General features: G+C 46.3%; 1 protein-coding gene across 27 annotated transcripts in view; it reads left to right on the plus strand.

Moving 5' to 3' along the window:
- CADPS (calcium dependent secretion activator) overlaps positions 1 to 23,529 on the plus strand; it is a 169,058-nt gene that overhangs the window by 9,088 nt on the left and 136,441 nt on the right. For all 27 annotated transcript variants that reach the window (XR_014934592.1, XR_014934594.1, XR_014934593.1 and 24 more), the window contains exons 2-3: positions 17,640 to 17,753; positions 19,681 to 20,013. Coding sequence is in view for 24 of the 27 variants with exons in the window: in XM_085516302.1 (XP_085372428.1) it covers positions 17,640 to 17,753; positions 19,681 to 20,013 (447 nt within the window). In the remaining 3 variants the exon portion in view is untranslated. The remainder of the gene's footprint in view (positions 1 to 17,639; positions 17,754 to 19,680; positions 20,014 to 23,529) is intronic.

The following is a 23,529-nucleotide window of genomic DNA, read 5'->3' on the forward strand; positions in this document are numbered from 1 at the left end:
ATCTTTTTCTGGCTTCTCAGCAAACTTTAATGAAAAAGTAGAGGGTGTGAACCAGGAAAAAAAAGCAGACTTTTCTCTGTTGAAATCGTGTGTACAAGGTCGTAGCTGTTTGTGTAGCAAATCTCACAGGACTTGAAAAATGTCCTTGGTGTCATCCTATGCAATTTGTCAGTGGTGTTTATGGACTCACAGCACTACTTTGCACCAGAGATGGCAACCATACGCTGTGGTTATACATCAAGCCTCCTTTTTTTCCCCGGGTTGGATGACTCAGGTTTGTAGATACAAGGCTCGTAAGTTGAATGGGGGGAAAAAAAATAGCAAAATGTGAATTATGTAGCTATTTTCACAGCAGAACACTTAATTATGGTTTCAGATGTACTCGGCACTAGAATAAATGATGGAAATAGAGCAGCTCTATAAATGTCCGTGTGCCTTGGAGGTCAGACCTTGCCTGGGGGATTCTCAGGCACTCTGACCACCCTCTGTAAGGGGGATGGGAGGGAGGGCAGGGCTGCAAGCACAGGGAGACAGAGGCAAAGAAACAACCCGCATCACACGGGCTGCTGCTGAATCACTGTTTACGCTGTTTCTGTACCTGCTGACTTGATGCATGAAAATAGGATACTTCTATTTTTAGTTCTTACCTTGTGCATTCATGCAGATACTTGCACTGAAATTAGACTTTCAGTGATGGGAGTAGCATTGTGCCCACATGCAGAATACTTCAGAGTTACGGCACAGCAGCAGTTCTCCCATCTCACCTGCACGAGGAGCAGTGTTTGTGTGGGAGTAAGGCAGCGTGGGGCTGAGCACCATATCCTGCAGGCTGCTTGTGTTCTGATGTGCTGCCCACGTCGGGTCAGAGGAGTTGCTGCAGTAGGACTGATCCAGGCAGAATGGGATGCTGAAAAAAGGGGGAGGGGGACCAATGATGTAGAAAGTCATTACTGGGGTCCAGCATTGCTGCTGTGACTTGGCCAGCTCCAAGAAGGCAAGTCGTGGTGCCTTTATCTTGGGCTGCACAGCCTCTGTGCCTTCCTATAGGAGACATGCTGCATGAAAACATCCCTACAACTGAGGAGGTGAGGGATTCTGGCATATTTGCTAAATGTAGTAAACCATAAATTAGAGATTTCCCTGCTTAAGTTTGGGGTGGAAAAAGACAAGGGATTGGGGGTGTCATGTGGAATATTCCAGTGAAAGCAAGGCTTTCTCATCTGACTGTACTGGGATTAAAAATAGCATTTGGGAAGGAGAAAAAATGAAAAATAAGTACTCTGCTTTTGAATGGTTTCCTGATCTGCATGACAGCAGCTCTGTGGCACTGCCTGCACTCACTGCTGCGACTTCAGAACTCAGCTGTGATTCCCTGGGGCTGATAAGATTATTTGACTTAATGCATCCTTTAAATAACATTGCCTGGCCCTTCCCACATCTGTAGCCACAGGTGTTTCCCAGTGGGGCTGGGAAGCCAATGCCCTGAAAGTGCCCTAAAGCCAGGCAGAGCATATTCTGCTCTATCCCTGAAGGCTGAGCAGACAGGCCCAAGAGGAGAGACCCTGTGTTGCCAGAACCCCATTTCTGGCCCTGAGCTCCCTGCAGCACTGATCTCAGGGCAGTCTCACTCCCCACACCTTGCAAGTTCCCAATAACTTTTATCACTTCTCCTTACCCACCCTGCTCAGAGCATGTTTCAAGACACTGGTGTTGCCTTCGAATTCAGCTCCGTTTCCCAGATAATCATTAACTGTGCTGTGAGAGTCTGGTCTGCCCAGAAAGAATGACTGAGTCATTCTGGTACTTGTTCTGGTCCAGCGAGGCCTGATGTCTCCTGGCTTCCTTTGCTATCCTTCGTCATTGCAGTTCCAGGAGAACTCTGTGTCCTTGTGAAATCTTCCTCCCTCACCCTTCTGACAGGGATATCTCCTCGTGTCCCTATAGGACAGGGATCGTCTTCCCCACTGATTTTATTAATGCCTCCTCGGGGGAACAGACTTAGGGGGCTATTACAAATGTGTGTTACAAAGGTGTAGGATGTTTTCAGCTTGTTTCCCAGGCACTCCCTTACATGGCTCATGTAGGGTGTTTTTTGACTGCTGATGCTCTCTTCACACAGAGCTTGTGGGTCAATAGTCAGTCGCAGCAGATCCCTGTGCCTGGCATGCTTCTTTGCTCCCTAATTGCCTCCTCCTGGCCTCCTATCTGCATCCAGTAAGCAAGCTACAGCCATAGTTAATTACTCTTCTGGGCTGAGTGCTGTATTATAGTCTGTTCTGTCAATACTAATTGTTTTATAGAAATATGAAGTACCACTTTCCCTTCCCTCTGAGGGCTTCGAGATGCAATGTGGGCTCTAGTGATGTTGTTCTGCCCTTCTGCCCAGTGTGAACAGGAAAACATGATCTCCAGTTCAGAACAGGAACTTCGGGTCATCTTTTGAAGAGCTGCTTTTGGGATCTGCTCCCATACCTTTCCACTAAAGCTCTTTCCCTTCTCTGATGCCTTGCCAGTACTGTGTGTTTAAAGTTGGTTAACTATAACACAAGAGCAGAGTGACAGCTGTGGTCTGTATTGGTGAATTCAGGCAGTCCTTTCTTGCACCAGGTTGAGGTTCCTTATTCTTTCTTTTCAGCATCTGGTTTAATAAATAAGTTGCATAAAGGAATAAGTAAATGAAGATGATTTATTCAGGCATCTCCTGAGAGTCCACGCAGCAGCACATAAGGAAAACTCTCCTGCTGGTACATGGATGATGTCAGCCCCTGGCTTTCAGAAGTGTCCTTGCTTGTTTGGAACCTCCTCCAGTGGCTGGTCTCAAGTAGATATGCACTGCTGATGTCTCTTTGGCAGAGATGTGTCATTCTGCTTCTGTTTGTTGTTCTGGGATAAACACCAGATAAAGACGCATTTGTTCATAATTAGAGAACGGTAAATTAAAATGTGTCCCAAGTGAGTTCAGCTTCCATGTGTTTGCAGTGATGAATGATTTGGGGCTGTGTTTCGATTCTCTTTGCCTCACTGGAGGTTTTGCTGCTCCCTTTGGTCACTAACAGCCTTGCACAGAGCAGGATAAACTCCAGGGTTAGGTGTTTTTGCACTCATACGGCATTTATAAAGAGTTTACTCCAGCGTGCTCTTAGCTTTTCCCATATCCCATTAACATAGCCGTGGGGGGACAGCTTTTTAGGCTTGATCTCCCTGTTGTCTGTTTTAAGGGCTGGATATTTTGGCAGCTTTGTGAGCAGGTGTGCTGTCTGGTGTGAGTTTTCATACAAGAGCTTCCCAGCCAAGCACTCGCTAACTCTGGTGCTGTTTTTCCTTACAAGCATTCAGCAGCATGATGTACTGCTGCTGTCACCTGCAGCCAAGACCTTGTTCTGTGACCTTAATATGCATCTCAGCTTCGAACTTGCTCAGTCAGGACTTGCAAAAGCCTGTGTTCATGTCCTTTGTATTGTGTCACACGGGCTTGTTGAAGGCTGCATGTAAATTGCTCTTTGCAAACAGTTTTCTGATCTCAGCCACAAATCTGATTATGGTTACATTAGGGAATGGAAGCATGAGAAGCCAAGTCGTTGCTTTAAAATTTCAGCATTAAAGGTCAAGTTCTGCTGATTTTTAATCCTTTGACAGCAGCAGCAGCCTCTTACCTCATGCTCCCACAGTTCTCCCCAAGGAGCATGCAGGTTTGGCATGAGGTGTGGGTTCTTCTGCTTGTATTTCAGGGCTGTTTCCTTCCATTCCTTATTAAAATGCACGTGTTTATCCTCATTTAAAGTGATCGTCTGTATCAAAAAGCTAATCATCACAATACCTGGCTTACTTTTCCCCAACAAAGATGACAGCAGTGATACGAGTCATTATGTTGCTGATAGTAAAATTGCTACCTTCAGGCACGTCTTTATGTTAGGGTTGAATTTTTTGGCTGCCACAATTCACAGGAGAGAGACAGTTGGAAATTTTCTCCTTTAATAAGTAGTTTTCATAGCTCTCAAGTTTCCTAATCGAGTCAAGCTGCTATAGCTACCAGACTGGAAAGAGCAGAAGATTCAAGAGCCTTTTTCCTCTTAATATGCGGCTGTGTGTGTAAGAATATTGTGGCTTTCCAGAGGTAGGATCAAGTCATAAAGATTTCCTGGTGGGTTCTTGCTATTGCTCAGCTTTTGTGGTCCTTGCTGCAGCAGGCTTTGTGTGTCCTGTCCTTGCATTGTACCTGGCTGTCCCAAGGCACAGTCAACATGCTGGGGTCTGAGGACCCCTCAGGCTACAGCTGGCAGTGTCCTGCTGAGGGTCTGGAGCCACCAGGATATCAATTTCTAGTTTTCAGAGTGAAGTCTTCATGGGATTATAACATAGCATCACATGAGAACATGATTGATTTTTCTTCCTTGCTCCTATGTGGGGAGGCATAAATGCCTACGTAGGAAAACCAGCAGCTGTAGGGAGTATCCCAAATGCCACCATCTGCACACCTCCCAACGTCCGAGCGTTGCGCTCTGTGAATGACGACAGCAGGCTCTATCAAGGGTATGACTTGTATTTAATTGTGTTACAATCCCTTTAATCTAGGATTATATCCAGTTGTTTTCTTCATGTGGGATGTAGTCTGTGAGATAAAAGTGGGAGCAGCTGGGAGGGGAGAAATGGCTCTGAAAAAGAGGCTGAAAACCTCGAGCATCTGCAGATGCTTTTGTTACAAGCATGAACCTGTCTCAGAATCATCCAGGCAGGTGCACGTGCTGCAAGGACCCTCTGGCTTTGATAACTGAAGACCCTGGGAAGGCAACTGGCTGCAAATGAAATGGTGATTGCTTTCCCCTCACTGAATGAAATCTTCTCTGAGGCGATTATGCAGATTAAAGCTTCCCACTGTAATGTACCAGAATAAATATAGTGGTGGCTGTGTGCTGTGGGTACTGCATGCAGGGTGGCTCTGGGTGCTGTGCCCAGCTCCTTGCAGGGAGAACTTGTGTTGGTGGCATGCCCAGGCTGACGACCGCTGGTCTGTGGTATCATGATGTGGCTACGGGGTAAAGGTTTGCAATGTCAGCAGGCTGGGAATGCCAGTATAATATTTTGACTTGCATAGGGCCTTTTCAAAGCAGCTTTGCTTGCAGCGCAGCCGCATGCTCACTTGGAAAATAAACCATCCTCAGACACCTGGGGAAGGAAGCAGTTTTGGAGCTGAGGATGCAGCCAGAGTTTGCCTGATCCAGATGGAGTCCAGAGAAGGAGTCCTGTTAAAATAGGCTGGGTAGGATCTGTTTGAGATCAGTGCAGGCCTGAAGGCACTCAGGTCGCTTTTAATTTCCTCACTGCAGTGTACACCTGTTATTTCTTATTGTGGACATGGGGAATGCGTTGTTCTCCTCTTTGCAGCAGATTTCTCCAGTGCTTGAAGGACTTCTGTGGGTGTTCCCAGGCTCCCCCTGCTCTGCATTCCTTCTGCTGTCGCTGCTCCCCATCCTGATGCCCCTCTCCTGCTCTCTTGTACCCTCGTGCATCTGATGCTTTTCTCTTTCTCTTTTTCCCTTACTGCACAGTACAACTGTATATGTGTTCAGCTGTATTGCACTCTGCTGACAGCTGAGTAACACTGTGCAAATGACTTAATGTACCCCCAGCTATGTGCTCCAAGTGTTAAGTTAAACCATTACCCTCGGTAACGGGTGGTTTGTGCCAACCTGATAATTGGCAGTAGGTGCCACTTTGACCGAGGTACATGGGAGACTTTGCCATGCCTACACAAAATCATTTTCCTTCTTTATCACAGCATGATTTAACTACCCGGTGTTGTTAGTGCTGTTTTGATTGGGTTATGTGCTGTGTAATTCCAAATACAGTGTGTGCACTGTAACCACATAGCAAATTATAAATTTCTGAAGTGCAGAATTCATGCACGTGAGAGCCACAGAGAACCTTTTCCATTGTAATTAGCTCCTTTCAAGAGAGGGGAAAAAAAAGGCAGTGAAAAAGGCAGTTGGGTTCAGTGTAGTAAAAGCAGATTTGTTGTGGGCTGGGCCAGGGGCTGCACAGTGCTGTGTGCTTCCCTCTGCTTGACATGGCCTTGGGGTTGGGGCTGCTGATGGCTCTTACAGACCCTCATGGGACTTTATTTGAGCTATGAGCACCTTGTGGTGTGAGCTGCTGGGTTCTGATAGTCGGCTTATCGACTGCAGAATCACAGCGGCTTCAGATCAGCAAACCTGGAGCTGACCTCGGTGCTGAAATGAGGTGAAGTTCCCCCTGGTTTTTCAGTGTTTTGACGGTTGTTGTACTCTCATAGGACTTCTGTTTTGTATCTGGCTTTCTCTAAAGGAAAAAATCTGTATTTACATCTCAGGCTGGGTTTTATCTGCGCTTTTGCATATCCAGAATCTTTCCCCTGGTACAAACAGGCTTGCAGAGAAGTGCTGAGTGCTTCTATGTGTGGCTAACTTATGAGATTTAAGAAGGTGGAGATGCTGGTAGTGTGTGTGGCAAATTCCAGTGCTGCAGGAAGAGCAGTCTTATCTTTAAGGATGCTTGAAACCTGCAGAAGCCTATGGCTGTGAGGAATCTAGCCTTGGAGAAGGAAATGTTTTCACTGCAGAGCTGAGAAATCATGCTGTGCTGTATCCAAAGATGGAAAATTCTACCTGACCCCAGTCACAGTCGGTTGATGCCCTGAAATGTATGAAATGGAGACAGTGCTGGAGCAGCCCACACTTACTTTTGTGCATGCTGGTCAGCCTTGGATCCGTGTGCTTGCGTTGCAGTGTCATGAATTACTGCAGCCTCCTCTCCAAAGCTATTCCTTAACTTTTTAATTCAGAAAGATCAAGTGAATGGAAATAAATCCCACAAATGGCAAAGATCAACATGATACATGACTGCTTCTGAGGTGAAGCTTTACCCTACAGTGTCAGTAGCAAACTCAAGATGTCTCTCATGTCTGCTGCAAACCCAGTTCATTTATCCTTGCTCTCAGCCAGCCCCCATGCCTGCCAAAAGCTGCAAGCATGGTCTCACCACCTCATTCTCTTCCCATATGGAGACCAGAAAAGTGTATGTTGAGACCTGTCTGTTTCCTTGAATGGACCAAAATCACACTGGCTATGGGGTCAGAACCCTGCTTTTGAGCAAGTGTTTTTGTAGGGGCAGGGGTGCCAAATGTCTTGAAGTTATGGTTGTAGTGCTAGACCTTTCCTCCTGTCCTAAGTGCTAGACCACGGTGGAAGTTGTAAATTACTGCATTTAATGCAGGGTTTGTTTCTGCTAAGGTACAGTGATTGATCGTAGAATTGCTGTCTGCTGAAACACAGTGAAAACTCTTTATATTCAATTTAAAAGGTGAAAACAGCACTGGAGTATCCTGCTCCTTCCATCCACCTTCCCAAGGACTGCAGCCAGTCTTCACTGTATCCATTTCTCTGCCAGCTATTGCCCATCCCAGCACTTCTTTAGAAGCAGCTGAGCTCTCCTGGGGGCCCTGGGTCTTTCCTCATGCACACAGCAGCCTTCGTTTGCATATCACAGCTGCTGGGGCAGACTTAATGCAGTTCTGTACTTATTGAAGGCGGTCATCAAGATGGGAGGCTTTTTGGCTTCCTGACTGCCACTGCTGTCAGTGGTTCCTATTAACACTAATGGAAATCACAATCTGGTGTCAGCAACACAGCACGCCCTGTGATGCTGCAGGATAGGCAGCGTGGAGGTAATTCCTTGTGTGTGACACAGAGCTTTGCTGCCAGTGGTCCTGCTATAATGTCATGCTTGCTGCGCTGGCTTGATGCTCTGTTATTTTCTGTCCTGGGCAGAGCCCATAACATTGAGGAGCATGGCAGGGGTTGGTCCTTGTTCTTCAGTCACCACAAATAAGAAGAGAAGTCTTACCTCTGTTGAATTGGCTTGGTGCTTCAAGGGTTTCTCTGTGGCTTTCAGTAGCAGCATGGAACACCAGTCTCCTCCCAGGAGTGCAGCAGCAGCACTAGAGCAGGGGAGGCAGCTGGTGTCGCCCACCCTTCTGTCAGCCCACGAGCAGCAGAGCTGCACACAGGCTTATCGGGAAGCTCAGCCCCCAGGCTGCTCCTGAGTTTTGCTCTGGCTGCAAAGAGGCTGCTGGTGGCTCAGGATTGATATCTGTACGTTATTGTGCATTTTCTGCCTATGTCTGCTTGCTGTGTGGTTCATTTGCCACATCACAGGTTATCCTTATGATGCCAGTTAGTTTTGTTTTGGTTTGTTTTTTTCCCTAGTGCCATCTTCAGTCTTTTTTTGGTTCCCAGTTGTATCTGGATGAGTTGGAATTTGTTTTGCTCATTTAAATCCCATTTCTGAGAAAGTTGCCTTAGAAATAAACCACAAAGCTCGATGAAATAGTACATGGTTTGGGAAGAAATGATCGTAGTGTAGAATACTAGAAGTGAGAAATTGTCTTTGCTCCTTAAATGTATGGAGAGCTTAGGTGTACCCCAGAAGATAGTAGGTGGAAAAAAGCAAAGTTTAGTGGACAGATGCTCAGCCACTGCTGCTGAGTGAGGTTGCCCAGCAGCTCTGCACCTGGGCTTGGCAGCTTTGCCTGGTGCCTGCAGCAGGGGGAGGCAGCTGGGTGCTGGTTCATGGCAAAGACTTGGGCTTCTGCACCAGCCAAGGAAGAAGTCTCTTAGCCAAGACTGGTGCTGGCTGTTCTCTTCCTAACTGGCAGTGGCACTGAAGTCCTCAGGTACCTCATATTTTCAACTTTCCAGGCTTATTCTTTCCAAGATTTCCTGGAATTGGGGGAAAAATCATTGCTGATTGTTATGCGTGCTCTGGCAAGTGATTTCTGGCTTTCTGAGCCTGCAGGCAGGGTTCTGGTTGGAGCAGACAGCTTTCTGTCTCCTGCACACATCAATCCAAGCACTGAAGGCTGACTGGGAACGAACCGGAGGTGGAACAAAGTTTCACACCAGTTTATCCCTGTTCTGTTAGTGTGGGTAGGCTACTTGCCCACTCAAGTAACCGTCTTGTGCAGATCTCCAGGGTTCGGGGGCTGCAGAAGGGGCTGAAGAGGAAAATAACACTAGTGTCAGGGACAAGAGCATGGATGCTTCCCCACATGAAGCTGCTGCAGCGGGGGGGGGTGGTTCTGGCATTCCTTGTGCTGGGTTTATGGACCCAGCCACATGGCCACAGTTGTGCTGGGTCCTTTGGGGCAGCAACCAGGCAGCTTGGTGCTGGGATGTGAGAAGGCATTTGTCTTGGAGACAGCGTCAATCAGCAACGCCTCCTCAAGCACCGGTGTGTGGGTCCCTCTGCAATATGGCACAGGCTGGCTGCAATGTTGGCTGAGCACCCAGCACCCCAAGTGAAGCACCCAGCTTGATCAAATGTTTTGGGTGCTCTCAGGTACATAACTGTGTTGAGGAACATTTAAGATTAGTGTTTTCCCTTTCAATCTCCATGGGTAACAGTTGTCTCTAATGGTTTGGTGTAGGCTGAGATTTTAATAGGACTGCTCCGGTGTGAAGCGGGGCTGATTCGAGCTGAGCTGCTGGAACCTGTGTGCACACACGTGATGTGGGATCTGTTTTGCCAGTGATGGGATCACAGCATGCGGGGTCCTGCCCCAGGAGCTATATCCTGCTCTGTGTTCTGCTGCCTGCACAAGCCTGCTGCCGTGACATAGCCGCTTCCACATGCTTGCTGGAGGAGGAAAACAAGAAGGCAGTGATTTGATGTGTTGTGCTCATTCTTTAGGGCTTATTTTCCCCTTTTTTCATGTTTTTTTGACTCTTACAGTTTCCATCATCTCTTCTAGGGCACCTGGGAACAGAAGGGCAGCTCCAGGATGCAGAATGCCTTAGGCAAATTCTAGCACAACTGGCTTTCACAAAGAATAATCTGATTTTGTTTTTTTCCTCCTTCTCTGTGCCCACATATTTTCTGCTCCTACCAACATTGAAATTATATGCTTGACATCTGCTCTGTCTCCGTTGCTTTTTGTGGGGGTTTTGGCTTGTGCTCTCAACACACAGGCACTTGCTACCAGATGCAACAAGAGTCACTTCTTCCTCCTGACCTGCAGGATGGGGCTCTGCCCACAGCCCACTCCCATCACTCCTTCAGGGCTTTTCCAGCCAGTAGCACAGTGATAGCAGGGAACAGTGAACCTCTCAGAAGTGACTGGAACTTAAAGCCCTTAAAATTACCCTGCATCCGGCCTGAAGAAGAAGAATGACACCCTTCTCTTTTAGGGACAGCCTTCATTATATTCCATTGCAGAGGATTCCTTAAAACAGCTCTTACTCCTGTAACAGAAAGTCTTTTACGTGTAGCTGTGTTTTTTGTAAAGGATCTTTATGCGGGGCCACATGCAACTGATGGCTGAAAACTGCTGGGCTATAGGTGTATAATGATTATACCAAACTTGCTTTTTGCTAGGTTTGTTAAAAAACTGGTATCTTACTTTTGTCCAGAAAAGTTATGGATGGACGCTAGGGTACCTGGTTGCAGCAGACCCAATCTGTCTACTTTTACTTCTCTAGGGTTCTGGAACATGGAAAGCAGCATTGAGAGGTGTTATTTGTCTCTAATTAAACCGAGCAGGAGGTGAAAGGTGAAAAGAAACCAGCATGCCTGCCAGAGGCATCAAAGGAAGAGGGATATTCTCCCAGGAAGCTGTGATATCCCACCTGTCCTTACCAAATGCTCCTGAGGGTTGTAGCAGAGCTCAGACCACTTGCTGCAAAGCCAGCCAGCAGATGGCCTTTCTCTTATCTCAAAAACCATTATCAAGCTGTACGCCTAATTTCGTGCAGGCAGCTAATTGCCCTCTTTGGAGGCACCAGTGCATGACCTGCATGCACTGCACACGTGCTTCATGTGCATCCTGGTGAACACAATTTGCCATGGCTGCATTTCATTTTTATTTACAGCGTGAAACTGAGAAATGGGCAGTGCTTCCTCCAGCTTCCCCTGCTGGGCGAGTGGATTCTGAGCTTGGAAATCTAGGAACTTGTCTGAGGTAACCTAGACCTGAAGGTATATCCCCATGGGGCTCTCACCCCATCTCTGTGATGCCTGAGAAAAGTCCCCAGGTTTGCTTCTTTCATTTTCAGCCTCCTGTAACATTCCGGTTGAGTACAGGGGCTTGGAAAATGTGGATAACTTTAACAGTGCATATTTCCATAAGGTAGGTAAGAACAACTGTAATAATAAGCCTTTCCATTGGAATTCATCATCATAGCAAATAATGTATCCTGATCCCTTTCTCAACGATCTATGTACGTACCTGCCACCACGTCAATGCCAGTTCCCACACCTCACGTCTCTGCACAGCGATGGGCTGCGAATGCATTGCTGTTTTCTAGCAACAGTTTGCTGCCTTGGACCAAACTGCCTTCTATCAAACTTTTTCTTCCAGCACCAAGCAACGTGCCCTTGTAAAATCTGAGATTACTCACTTCAGCAGGAAATATGAGGAGGAGGTACGCTGAAGTTTCACACCTTTTCTCTTGTTTCTCATCTAGAAATGAGTTCTGTTCTGGCTTGAGTGATTGATTGAACCCTTTTCAAGTGCTGTCTGAAGGAGACAACTGATCTTCTACTGGATCACAGATATATTTGGCTCTTAAATTTTCTTAAAACTGAGAATGTTTTCTTTCTTAGAGTTTGTTTCCTGGAAGTCATAGCACATGCACAGAATAAGGGAAAACGTCAAGCCTGGCAAGTTGCTCTTAGCCATAGCCCTGGTGTGTAATAGCTTAGATCTCTTGCTGGGATGCTTTGTAAAGCAACTGCCTTTGGGCAAGACCCATTGCTCTGACTTACCTGTTCTTCCCCTTCCATCCCACTAAGCCCATCTCAAGCTGCTTTAGATGGCAGCCCTCTCTTCTGGGGGGCTGAGAGTTTTTTCTTGGAGCAGAGCAGTGTGTGGGTGCAAGCAGGGCTCTGCACTTCAGCCCTGTGTGCCTGGAAGCTCTCACCAGTTCTTGCTGTATTGTTCAGTAGCATCAAAGGTATTACCTCCCCTGGTAACTTTGCCAGGCTGAAAATGGCACTTTTCATAGAGGCTGGGACACACCAGGAGTCCTTTAGTCCCCATTCATTTGTCCATCTCTTCTGCTCAGTGAGAAGTGTTCTTAAAATAGCTTGTGAAATGGAGGAGAAAGTCAGAGCTTAATGATGAAAAGGGTATGAAAATAACTTGAGTGATGGTGGGCACACGTGCCTTTTTGTTCAGAGACAGGACTGATTGTTGTTTGCAGATCTGAAGTGTCAGTCCAAAAATCTTTGGATCACATTAACACTTTCAAGTCAGCATGAGCTGCTGTATATGTTAACCAGCAAGGATGATTAGTTCTGCAGTATGTAAGATCTGCCTGGAGTGGGAACGTTGAGATGAAAATAGTTCAAATGGTGATTTGAAAGTGTCCCTTTAAAAAGTAGCTTGCTTTCTTCTCACACAGCCCACCATCCCAGTCTGTGAGAGGTTCTCAGTCTTCTCATGCGTGTAGCTGCTTCTGAAGAGAAGCAAAGTGCTGCTGTTCTCCTTTCTCAGAGGGAGATGAGACACAATAGAAGTGGACAGTAGGGCTGTTGGAGGGTGAGGAATTGCCCGGGTTCTGCTCTCTAAGGGACACACCAGTACAGTCAACCTGTGTTCCCATCCCATCCTTCACCCTCTTCCTGGGTTGATTTAGGTTTTGGATAATGAACAGTCCTTGGGTTGTGCCCGAGATCTACTGATACCTTCCTCTTTGGGGAAATATTTGATCTGAATGAAAGAAAGGAACTGTTTACAAGGGGAGATGCAGAGCTGGATGGACACACCTGATAGAAACACAGGTGGCAAGTGAAGCAGGTAAGTGGTAAGGACAGTAGGCATCTTTTGGTGTCCATGTCCAGGTTTCCTATGCAGTAGCAGGTTGCAGATGGAAGATGTCAGGGGAAGGTGGTCATGGGAAGCCCTAAATCCTGACTTTGCTTTGTTCTTGCAGCAGCACACACTGTTGCATTTCAGAAAGTGGGAGCAACCATAATAACGTTTTATGTCGTTCATATGTGTCTAAAGAGTGGCGTGGTGAATCACAGAAAATAAATGGCTTTGAGAGAACGAAAAATAGTGAGAATTTAAGCTCCTGCAGGAGAGTGTTTTCTGCTGTTTGAGAAGCAATGAGCAGCATCACTTGGGCGCTGAGAGAAGCGAGGTAACACATTCCTTCTGGAAGCAGCCTGCACCACAGCAGGCTCCAAGCACTCATCCTGGAGTAAGGGATGTGCTATGTGTGTGTCCCCTGGGAGCAGTGATGTCGGGAGTCAGCAAATCACACACTGGCTCCTGTCTGTGAGTGTAGAGAGAAGGAGGGAAGGGCACGTGCCTGCCTGCTGTGCCTGGAATGATGCATTGCGGCTGTCAGGAGCCAAAGCACAAGGAGCTCGCTGGTAACAAATATTAAACTTCTCTGAAACAACCAGAAAATATGCTGTTAGGCAGCTGGGAGGACTTCCCTGAGATACTATCACTTGTGTTGATAGCAACAAGCCAGTGACACTCAGCAGTCTGCAAAGCAGCCATGGGAGCTGGGAGAGATTGCAATTAAAAAGACAAATGCTGGGGACATAAGCCACCCCCTGGTGTCCCCTCTCCTGTTGGGAGGAGCAGAACCAGCACAGGGGGAACATGCTGCAGTTCCCAGCTGCAGGACAGCCTGGTTTGTAGTGTCATGCCCATAGCTGGGAGTGTGGGACAGGTGCAGGGCTGGAGGTGATGTGTTGGCGGAGGTGGTCAGAGATTTAGTGCTGCATGTGAAGGTGATAAAAGAGCAGTGGCAGGTATGTTCTCGAGCATCTTCCCTGAAGCAGCTGCTCCAGCTCCTTTGGGCCAGGAGTACAGGGTTATCCCCCAGATGGCTTTCCCTTGGGGGTCTGTGCCCCCCAGCACCAGTGCTCTGCTGCTCTGGCCCCTAGCACATCCCTTCCATAGCCAACCTTCTGGCTGTGTAATCACTGATGGTGATGGATGCTCGTTTGAAAGCTTGCTTTAGCTTTCTCCTGAATTACCTGGTGCTGAGGAGCAGTAAAATATTTATTAGATGTTACAAAACCAAGCCCAGAACAACAGCCTGCTGAGCAGTTAAATATTCCTCCTTGAGGTGGTACTGGAACAGCAGGTGTCCTAAGGAAATGGAGCTTTATCTGCTCCCGGTTGTGTGCTGCAAGCTGATCGCTCTGAGACAAAAGAGAGATGCTCCCTCTGGGAATTCCCTGCGGTCTTCCACTGAGCTGCTTCTTGCCAGACACAGGTGCTGCTGATGCTGACATGGTGCCTGCAGAGCAAAGGGCTTCCAGGCTCCTGGCTCTGATATCCCTGTGTAAATGCATCGACTGCTGGTTCGTCAGAGGCTAATTGAAGTTGGTGCTGATGTTCCATGATTAGAACCACGGTGGGGAGATGGCACACACCAGAGTTTGTTCTGCCCCGTTTCTGAGGTCACCAGCTTGTTCTGGGCACACAGTTTCTTTATTGTCAGGCCAAGAAGGCAGGAAATGTTTGGATGCCCAGATGACCCAGCTGCTGGTGAACTCTACCCAAGAATGTGTTCTGCTACAGGGAACGTCTCTGCCAAGTGTTTGCCAAAATACCCTGCAGTTCCCTGCTGATGCCGAGTGCTGAGGGTGCCCTGCCTGGTACCAGCACTAGTAGTTCACCATCCGTGGGTCAATTAATTACGATTTTAACAGGCACATGTTTATCTGGCAGCCAAAGCATGCATGTGTTTTAGATAGATAAAGGCTGTGAAATGCTTTGCTGTACAAACAGACCGTGACGGTGACGTGGGATGTTCACTTGGGTCCAATATGTGCCAGCAGGGTATTCTCTAGATTCTGTCAAATGCAGAATGTTATTTCATGTGTAAAGGCTGCTGGGCCTTGCTGGTGGTTGTGGGAAGAGCAGCAAGGGCTGGAAAATGAAGGGAAGGTTGTTAGAATAAACCTCTGTGAGCCAACACAGCACTCCTGTTTCCTCCCGGCACTTTTCATCTTTATGTTTACAACAGAGAGCACTGTTGAAACTAAGTTTAATATAAAAGCAATTAATTCTGGCTAAAATTGGCTTTCTCGATTACCTCTGTAACTGTTATATGGACACAGATCAATATAGCAGTGCTGTTTCACAGCCTGGTGGAAGACCCGGGGTCCCGTTAGCCATGGAATGGTCCATACTGCGTGTCTACTGTGTGTCTCTCCTTTGCTGTGGATGTGAAAATGTGTCTAGAGCTTGGGGTGAGGAGGAGGCAACTGATGCTCCAGTAGAGAAAAAAACCCAGTGATTCATTTCCACAGCCCCCGGGAGTTCGTGTGCCAGATGAGTATTGGGAGCTTCTATGTATTTCAAGAAGCATCATTTGTTTTGAAGGTAGCCCATTCAATATTGAGGAAGTAGCAGAAAGTATTGCTGCTAGGTAGTATTACAGGAATTGAACAAGCAAAGACTTGTGGAGATTGTACTAAGAAATAACCTGGGAAAAATAATAAAAATGTCATGCACATTGATAAAATCCCTAATGAAAAGCCTCCTTAGCTCAGGAGATCCGTGCTACTAGTTTGTCTTGTACCCTGGCACACTGATTTCAACGTTGCCTGCAGTTTTCCTGTTTCTTTTCTTGGTTTTCTTATGGCTTTAATTCTTTCACTGTTTCTGCTTGACATTCACAGTGGTTGCTAATGCAATATCATCAATACATTTAATTAATGTCCTGATTTTCTCCTCTTCCAGATAATTAAATGCTTAATAAAAACAGACCTAGCACCTTCCCACAGGTATCTCCCACTTGATCACTACATTGTCTCTGTCTCGTCTTGTTGCTGACCCAGTTTTCTTTCCAATTCCATCAGGAGCTTCCATCACTTCAGATAAGTCTGGAGCCTGTTTTGCATCTGATGCCGTGTATATTGCCCAAGGGTTTGTGCTATCTGTAGTGCTATTAGCGAATGCCACGGAGGGTTTTAGGTATCTAAGAAGGCAGGTAGGCTTTTCTGTCAAAAAATTGAATCCTGCCAGCATTAAGGGCAGGAGCTTGGCAGTGCTTTTCTGCAGGGCTTGCTTCAGAATGACCAAGTTGAGGTGGCTCACTTAGAGGGATGGTTCTTGCTCCACCCTAGTGATTCTGAGCTTTGTTGTGTGTGTCAGACTCTCTGAAGTCTGGTTTCTTCCTGGGCTGATGTTTTGGGAGCGAGAATGACCATTCTTCCTGGCACCTGCTCTGTTAGCAAAGGCTGTTGTGTGCTTTCTGAAGCAGAGATAGCCAGTCTTGCTTTATGAACACTTCTCCATAAGCACCAGGATAAACTAATACCAGATTATCACATTAAATGGCTGTTGCTCACTAACCCTCCTCAGCACAGTGTTGCAGAATTAATTACCAGTATTTGTGGTGTTCGTTACCGCAGTCCCTGAACACTCACTGCACATGGTGCATCATCCAGACGTACTGATATTTATCGTCACATTTTCCAAGTGGTCCCTCTCCTGCTTTTTATCTCTAGCCATGTTTACCAGGCTTCATTATACTTTAGTCGTTTGGATATCTGTGGTTTTTGATGCTTTATTCAAAGCCATTTAGACCTTTAGAGACATTACTTTTATTTCTTTCATCCATTCTAATGGACTTGCTCCTTCTGCTGGCATATGAGAAAGGGAAAAAAAAAGCTCCTCTTACCCTTCCCTAAACCTTCTGGTCATAAGTAAATAATTATCCTATTTTTTACTGCTCTTTTCCCTTTCAGTTTGAAGTTGTCATGTATGCATCTTGTTTTGCTCCTTCTCTTTTGTCTAAATTAATTCTTATCCTCAAACTTGAAGTAGGCACGTAGCAAACCAGATACAACAGCACTGAAATCCCTACAGATGAGTGTTACCCGCATCTTAAAGTATTTTACTGCCACTGCTGGTGCGTTACTTACGAACCTGCTGTGACGTTGTGCAATGAGCTGAAAAGGTGGTGGTGGTTTTCTTTTTTTTTAGCTATATCTGTTTTTAAATTGACAGATAAATTGGCAGAATAATGGTGTGTTATATTACAAGGCTGAAATAAAGCCCTATGGAACTTTTATTGGTGTCACAGTGCCAAAATTAGAGTTGTCTTGTAAGTTGTACCGGCTGCATGCTGGGCAGAAACTGTTTTGAGCAGTGAAGGGACAGCAAAGTCTTTGCTTGGATAAGGTGAACAGGTTTGCCCTTGAATTCACATCAGATGGCATCAAATTCTTTTGCTGCTGGTGCTGGCTAAGGTTTCATCTGTGACAAACCAATAGAAGCCAACAAGCCTGAATACATAAAGAAATAAATGAAAAACACCCAGGAGATGAGTCCTCATCTTCTGGAAGGCAAGTCGAGGTTCTCTGGGGAGAGAAAATACTGTGTCTGCCAACCGTACACACAGCAGTCTGCTTTTGACTTTGGTGTCCTGAAGTGGTAAGAGTCTGTTGTACTAAAAGCAATAAAAGTGTGTTTTGTGGTGGTGGGGTTGTGTAGAAATGATGTTCAGGGTAATTTTAGATGCTCGTGATTCTTAAAAGAACAGGTACTGTAGAAGAATACATGTTGGGTTTTTTTTCCCTCGTATATAAACCTTTCTTGACTAATGTCATCCTTTTGGTATGTTTTGCAGATTAGTAAGCAGCAGCTCCAGACAATCAAAGATCGTTTCCAGGCCTTTCTCAATGGAGAAACCCAGATTGTGGCAGATGAAGCATTTATAAATGCTGTCCAGAGCTACTATGAGGTAAGCAGAGGTGATTTCACTGCTCATATGAATCACTGTTCTCACCTCTTTTATGGACAGGGTCAAATTTTGAACAAACGGACTCTTTGTACTTCGCACTTGCTCTTTTTTTGGTGCTTTGTTGACAGAGTTTTTCCTTTTTTAACACATCAAAAGATTTGTGAAGCTGAGGGTGTGCAGATGTGTTGTCTGTAACTCAGCAGTGGCTCTCTCATGCTCCATGGCATATCCCATAACTGGATTGTGGAGCAGCTCATCCTTCTTTTGCATTGAGAGAGGTCTTCCTGATCTTCCAATCAACCTGTTGTAAAACACAAGTGCTCTAAAACAAAGGAGGAGTGGGGGGAGGTATACCTTACCAGAACTAGATGGCACTAAAGAATGTGGAGCATCTCTCATAATTGTGCTAAAGAATGATTGTGTGTGTCTTTCTTTTTTTCACCTCTTTGCATGCAGTCTTTTAAATAATCTTTTCTCAGAAGGAAGAAGGTTCTGTTTCTGCAGGAAATCAGAGCTTGTGATTTGTATGAGGAGAGTTGCTTGTGTTTTTTTTTCTAGCCTTTCTGCAGACCGTTTGTCTTCCTCCCTAGAGCCGTACTGTCATAAAAGGTGAAGATCTTGAATTGCCTACATAAAATATTTCTCTGGAAGTGGAATCTGAGAGATCCAAAATCAGATACTGAAACTGAAGAGAATTTTAACTCTATAAAAGAAATGACAGCAGCTGCTTCTGTGGTAGGAAAGCACAAATTATCCCTGGATTAACTCTATTAAACTGGCCTAAGAGTTACTTCTCCATCATTCTCCATACAGGAAGGAAGCTCAGAGTAATTTAAATTTCTTATCAGGAAAGAAATTGCCAATAGATCCTCAGTTTATCACAGCTTTGCCAAACAGATGCTTTTAGAGAAAATTTTCAAGATGGCGTGAGCTGCATTTTAGGATGTAAGAGCAGCATAATCTGTTTAGATGATTGGGCAAGAAAATGAAACTGCTTATAAACAAACAAAATACATCCTGTGACTCTGTCTGAAAGTGTCTCCTGACCATCTCCTGAGTCCTGTGCTGTATAATTACATCAAGAAATCAAACTTTCAGACAACAACTATATATTTGCAGTTCAACTGGACCATTGCCCTACATAACTTGGGCCACGAAAAGCATGATGCAACTTTCAAGAGCTTTACAGCAACCTTCAAGACTTGGTTCCAGTGTTGCAAGACGAAGCTGTGTGCAGCAGGGATATTGGCCGTGACCTCCTGCCATCTCCTACAGTCGTCATGCTGAGCAATTTCTCAGCTTCAGGCTGTGCTGGGAGCTCAGATTCTGATAGCTCTCATCTGTTATCTAACCTGAAAACCACTGTGCACACCCAGGATGTTATCACTAGTGTTCAAGCTCCATAAGGATAAGAAAGGCATACTGGTACTGTTGCTGCACAGGCTGTCCCCAGAGTTGTGCTGGTCCTGGAAGAAGGCCCACTTCCATTCCCCATGGACACCCATGTTACTGAGCATCTGGGAACACAGAGTACCGTGTTGCTGAGCGATACAAAAATCTACCATGTTCTCAGGTCATCCTTGAGCTTTTTAATTATTGAGAGCTGACAGATACACCCCTGTGCTGGCGCAGCTTCTTCCCAACCTGCCACATTCATCAGTTCTCAGCAGCATTAATAAAACAGCACTTCTTGCTAGGCATTGATCGCCCTGCTGCATTCAGGGCTTGGAGGGGGAGAGCCAGCACAGCATCCCCCTGTCACCCTCTCACTCATTGGCTCTCTATGGCTCCCATGGAATCTCCTGCTGTGCTGGGCCCTGTTACATCTGGACCCTTGCAGTGGCAAGAACACCTTCATCAGCTGCCTTCAGGAGTGAGGGGGGATTGTTCTTAACTTACACCATCTGAACTTATCCTTTCTTCACAGGTGTTTTTGAAAAGTGACCGCGTTGCAAGGATGGTGCAGAGCGGGGGGTGCTCGGCCAATGACTCCCGAGAGGTCTTCAAGAAGCACATTGAGAAGAGGGTGCGCAGCCTGCCTGAAATCGACGGCCTCAGCAAGGAGACGGTCCTGAGCTCCTGGATGGCAAAGTTTGATGCTATTTACCGCGGCGAGGAGGATCCCCGCAAGCAGCAGGCCAGGATGACGGCGAGCGCTGCCTCTGAGCTCATCCTCAGCAAGGAGCAGCTCTACGAGATGTTCCAGAACATTTTGGGGATCAAGAAATTTGAGCATCAGCTGCTGTACAACGCTTGTCAGGTAAGGTCCTCCTCTTCGTGCAGGGGGAAGATGGAAGGTGTTCAAGGGCAAGTGGTTGCTGGTGGAAATACTGCTGTTATAGACTGGAGACTCTGGGTATGACTAGATGAGAGAATTTCCAGAAGGAAAAGCATTTTGGTTCATAGTGGGATTTGTGCACTGCCAGTTCTGTTCTGACAGTCCAAGAAGGCCTCCTTCTCTTGCATGTGTTTTTTCTCTTAGTTGGTTTCTTAGGGATTTATGTGGTTGTTTTACATAGTCTTTATAAAAGTTTTCTTTCCTGAAACCCCATAGAATTGCTGAGATGGGAAAATTTCGTTCCTGAGCTCTGCTTCTGGTTGAGCAGGTCTTTCATGGGGCCCAAGAGGGCTGTTTTGCTGTGACTTGGTTGCCTTTATACTGTCACATCACCCACCTAAATGACAGAAGCATTTTATTGCAGCCTGCAATAACCTTATTAGTGTTGGAAGCTCAGCTGCCCTGAGGGTGAACGTCTTATGCAAACTCTCTTGTTTAGGGGAGAGGGGAAGCAGCACGCTGCAAGGCAGGGCTGTGCGCCTGCAGACCAGTGCCTCATTTTCCATGACTGTTGCTTCCCAAAGCAGAAAGAATCCCAAATCTCTACTGCCTCGGGGCTGCTCTGGTTGCACCCAGTTCCCGGGTGAATGCAAACCTTTCCCATGCCTCTTTTTCCCCCCTCAGTGAGATCTGGTACCCCAGGGATGCTGGGCTGGGTGCTGCAGAGCTTCTCACACCAGCCTGTGCCCCAGAGTGTGGTCCTTCCATCAGATATCAATATCTCAGCAGGATGAGGGATGACAGTCACAGGAGGGGCATGGTAATGCTAGGGAGAGTTTTCTGAGGAGTAAACCCTGTAATGATGGGGTTCGGCTTCTAATTGGAATGAATACATTTGAGACCAATTTTGTCTTGTGTCTAGACATTTCCAAGTTTGTTCAAGACGTGCAAAATTCTTTTGGATGTTTTTTTTTTTATCTGTAAGGAGCTTAATTATCTCGCATTTGTTCTTCATCTCAGTCCTTTATGGCAGAGTAGGGAGAGGATAAACGTCCCTGACTAAGGCTTGTTCACAGCAAAAGCGTTAGCAAGGACTGCATCAGTCCTCATAAATTATGTTTGCAAACTAGATTTCATGCCTCCATCTCCTGATGGAGAACTTCTGTAATATCAGATCCACAATGTTGTCAGTGGTGTGTTGAGAGCTGAGTCAGTTTTGCAGTTGTTTTTTCTAACCTGTACTCACTCAGGCCCTCAGTCTCCCATCCTCCCTGGCCTGCTCGCAGCTCAGGAACTTGGATGGCTTTGTGTAAGCCTGTAATCTTACTCTCTTGCTTTGTGGCTCCCAGGGATGCAGAAAGCAGTATTTGATCGCTGCTGCACTGCTCTGTAGATGATCTCTGCTTTTGAGAGCCTCTCTGGCTGGCACCTTGAACCCAGTGGCAATTTGTGCTGGCTGCTCCCTGCAAATTGCCTTCCTGTATGCAGCAACCCATTTCCTGCTGTAGGCCATAGCTGTACTCCGGAAGCCAAGAATCTCTTGTAATTTGAGCTTCCAAAGAATGATATAATTTCTGCTGGAAGTGAGTATCAGCATGGGATTTGCTCAGTTCTTAGTACCTGCATAGCAAGGATGAGCTGAGCACTTCGATCCTGCCCTGGAGCACCAAAATTGCTGTGGACCTTTACTCCTTCTTGCATTCTCCTAGTTAGTCTGTTGCAGGAGATAGAATTAGAACTTATCAACCTGAAGCTCCCAGCACAATCCAAAGCTGCACATCACTCATCTGGATTATTTTTTGCAGCAGAGCTGCTGGGTGCAGCGACTGATGTGCATTGAGCAGTGGTTTGGTAACCTGCCCCTTTTCCTCTTCATCTCTTATGACAAAATGCTTATGTCAGTTGTGGAACAGATTCCCTGGAGCACCTATGGGTGGTGGAGAACACCAGGGGCTGCTGTTTATGGGGGAATGGAGGCAGGTTCTTTACTTTCAGATGTGCTGTGGCCATGGCAGGGCTGGGTGATGCTTCTGCATGATTTCATTCCAGCTTCTTCTCCCCTCCCCGACTTTAAATTTTCATCAATTCTCATTTGCTGTATCTGTATCTGCCCGACAAGTGCTGTTTTGCAAGCACCTCTCTTGGTCTGTCAGCCTGTGCTGCAGATCAGCAGTGAGCTCCCTGTGCAGCTCTCACCCCGCACAAACAGCAGGAGCTGCAGCTCAGAGCCCACCCTGCGAGCTTTGTGGCCACTGACACTTGAAAATGGTCATTGCTTTTCATTCAGTGTTTTACTTCAGTCCCGATTTATTTCAGTCAGTGCAATTATTTTGCTTCCCTGACTTGGGCTGCCTAAAATGATTGGGTACTGAGTTAAATTACTGTGGTATGACTTGTTTCATCGGAGTTAATTGGGAGTAAAACTTGAATCCTTTTCTTAATAACCTGATTGAAGCTCCCATCCCATGTTTCCTAAGAGCAAGACATGTTGTATGTTCTGTTTGTGGATAAACTTCAAGCAAAAGGAAGACATTGGTGGGGTAAAGCGTGAGCAGGAATGGTGCTAGGAGCCCCAAAAAGTTGCTTGTGGAGCAAGGAACATTTCTCTTACGTGCCCTCCTATTACATCAAATCACTAATTACATAAAGATTGGAGCACTGGGACCGTGTTTCTGTTCACATATGAAATATTACTTTGTTTGTGTAGGAGGAGGATTTCTAAAGGGATTTTTTTCAATGCAATATCCCCAGGTGGTATGAGATGAGTGCGTTCTTAATGTGATAGAGATGATACAGCAGGATCTGAGACAGTGAAAGGGACTGATGTGGCTGGAAACGTATTTAGGAAACAAAGATGGGAAGCGGTGCTGTAGCAGAATGGGTTTGGAGGGAAGGGTTGTTAAGCACAGCCTCTGACTAAAGCGTTTTAAATAATACAGAGACACTAAAGTTGTTGTGCTCTTTGGTTTTGCATAATACACGCAGTGTGGATTGGTGTTGCTGCTCCATCGGGGTTGGTGTCTCTGCTGAAGGAGAGGTGTTGGAGGTTTCCTGTTCTGCTCCAGAGCTTGGGCCTGGCTGTCCTGCTTTGCAATGAGCTGTGGTGGAGTCACGCAGGAGAAACATACATTATTATAATACGTTGGGCATTTCCAAACTTGGCTTTTTGCTGCAATCAGCTTTTCCTTTGGCCCAGCTCTCTATTTTGCACTGACTTTGATGGCTGAATTGCAACAGCATCTCTGGAAATCAGGATGTGGTCTTGTTATTCCCCATCTGTAGGGCAGTGATTTACTTCTCTATCTCACACTGTGTCTGAAAGTCATTTTTAGCACACTCTGAAGAGGAGATGCAGTCGAGTGCTGTTCAGTTAATCCAGCTGCAGTGATCCCATCCAGAGCCAATCTCTGATAAGCTCTGTGCTTCTGTCCGCCTGCACTGGGCTCTCAGGCTGTCCCTGCAGCATTGCCTGAATTCACAGGCTGCAAAATCAGCCTT

The sequence above is a fragment of the Coturnix japonica genome, chromosome 15, assembly GCF_054131305.1.
Source record: "Coturnix japonica strain WE chromosome 15, WE-NBRP24, whole genome shotgun sequence".
Lineage (NCBI taxonomy): Eukaryota > Metazoa > Chordata > Aves > Galliformes > Phasianidae > Coturnix > Coturnix japonica.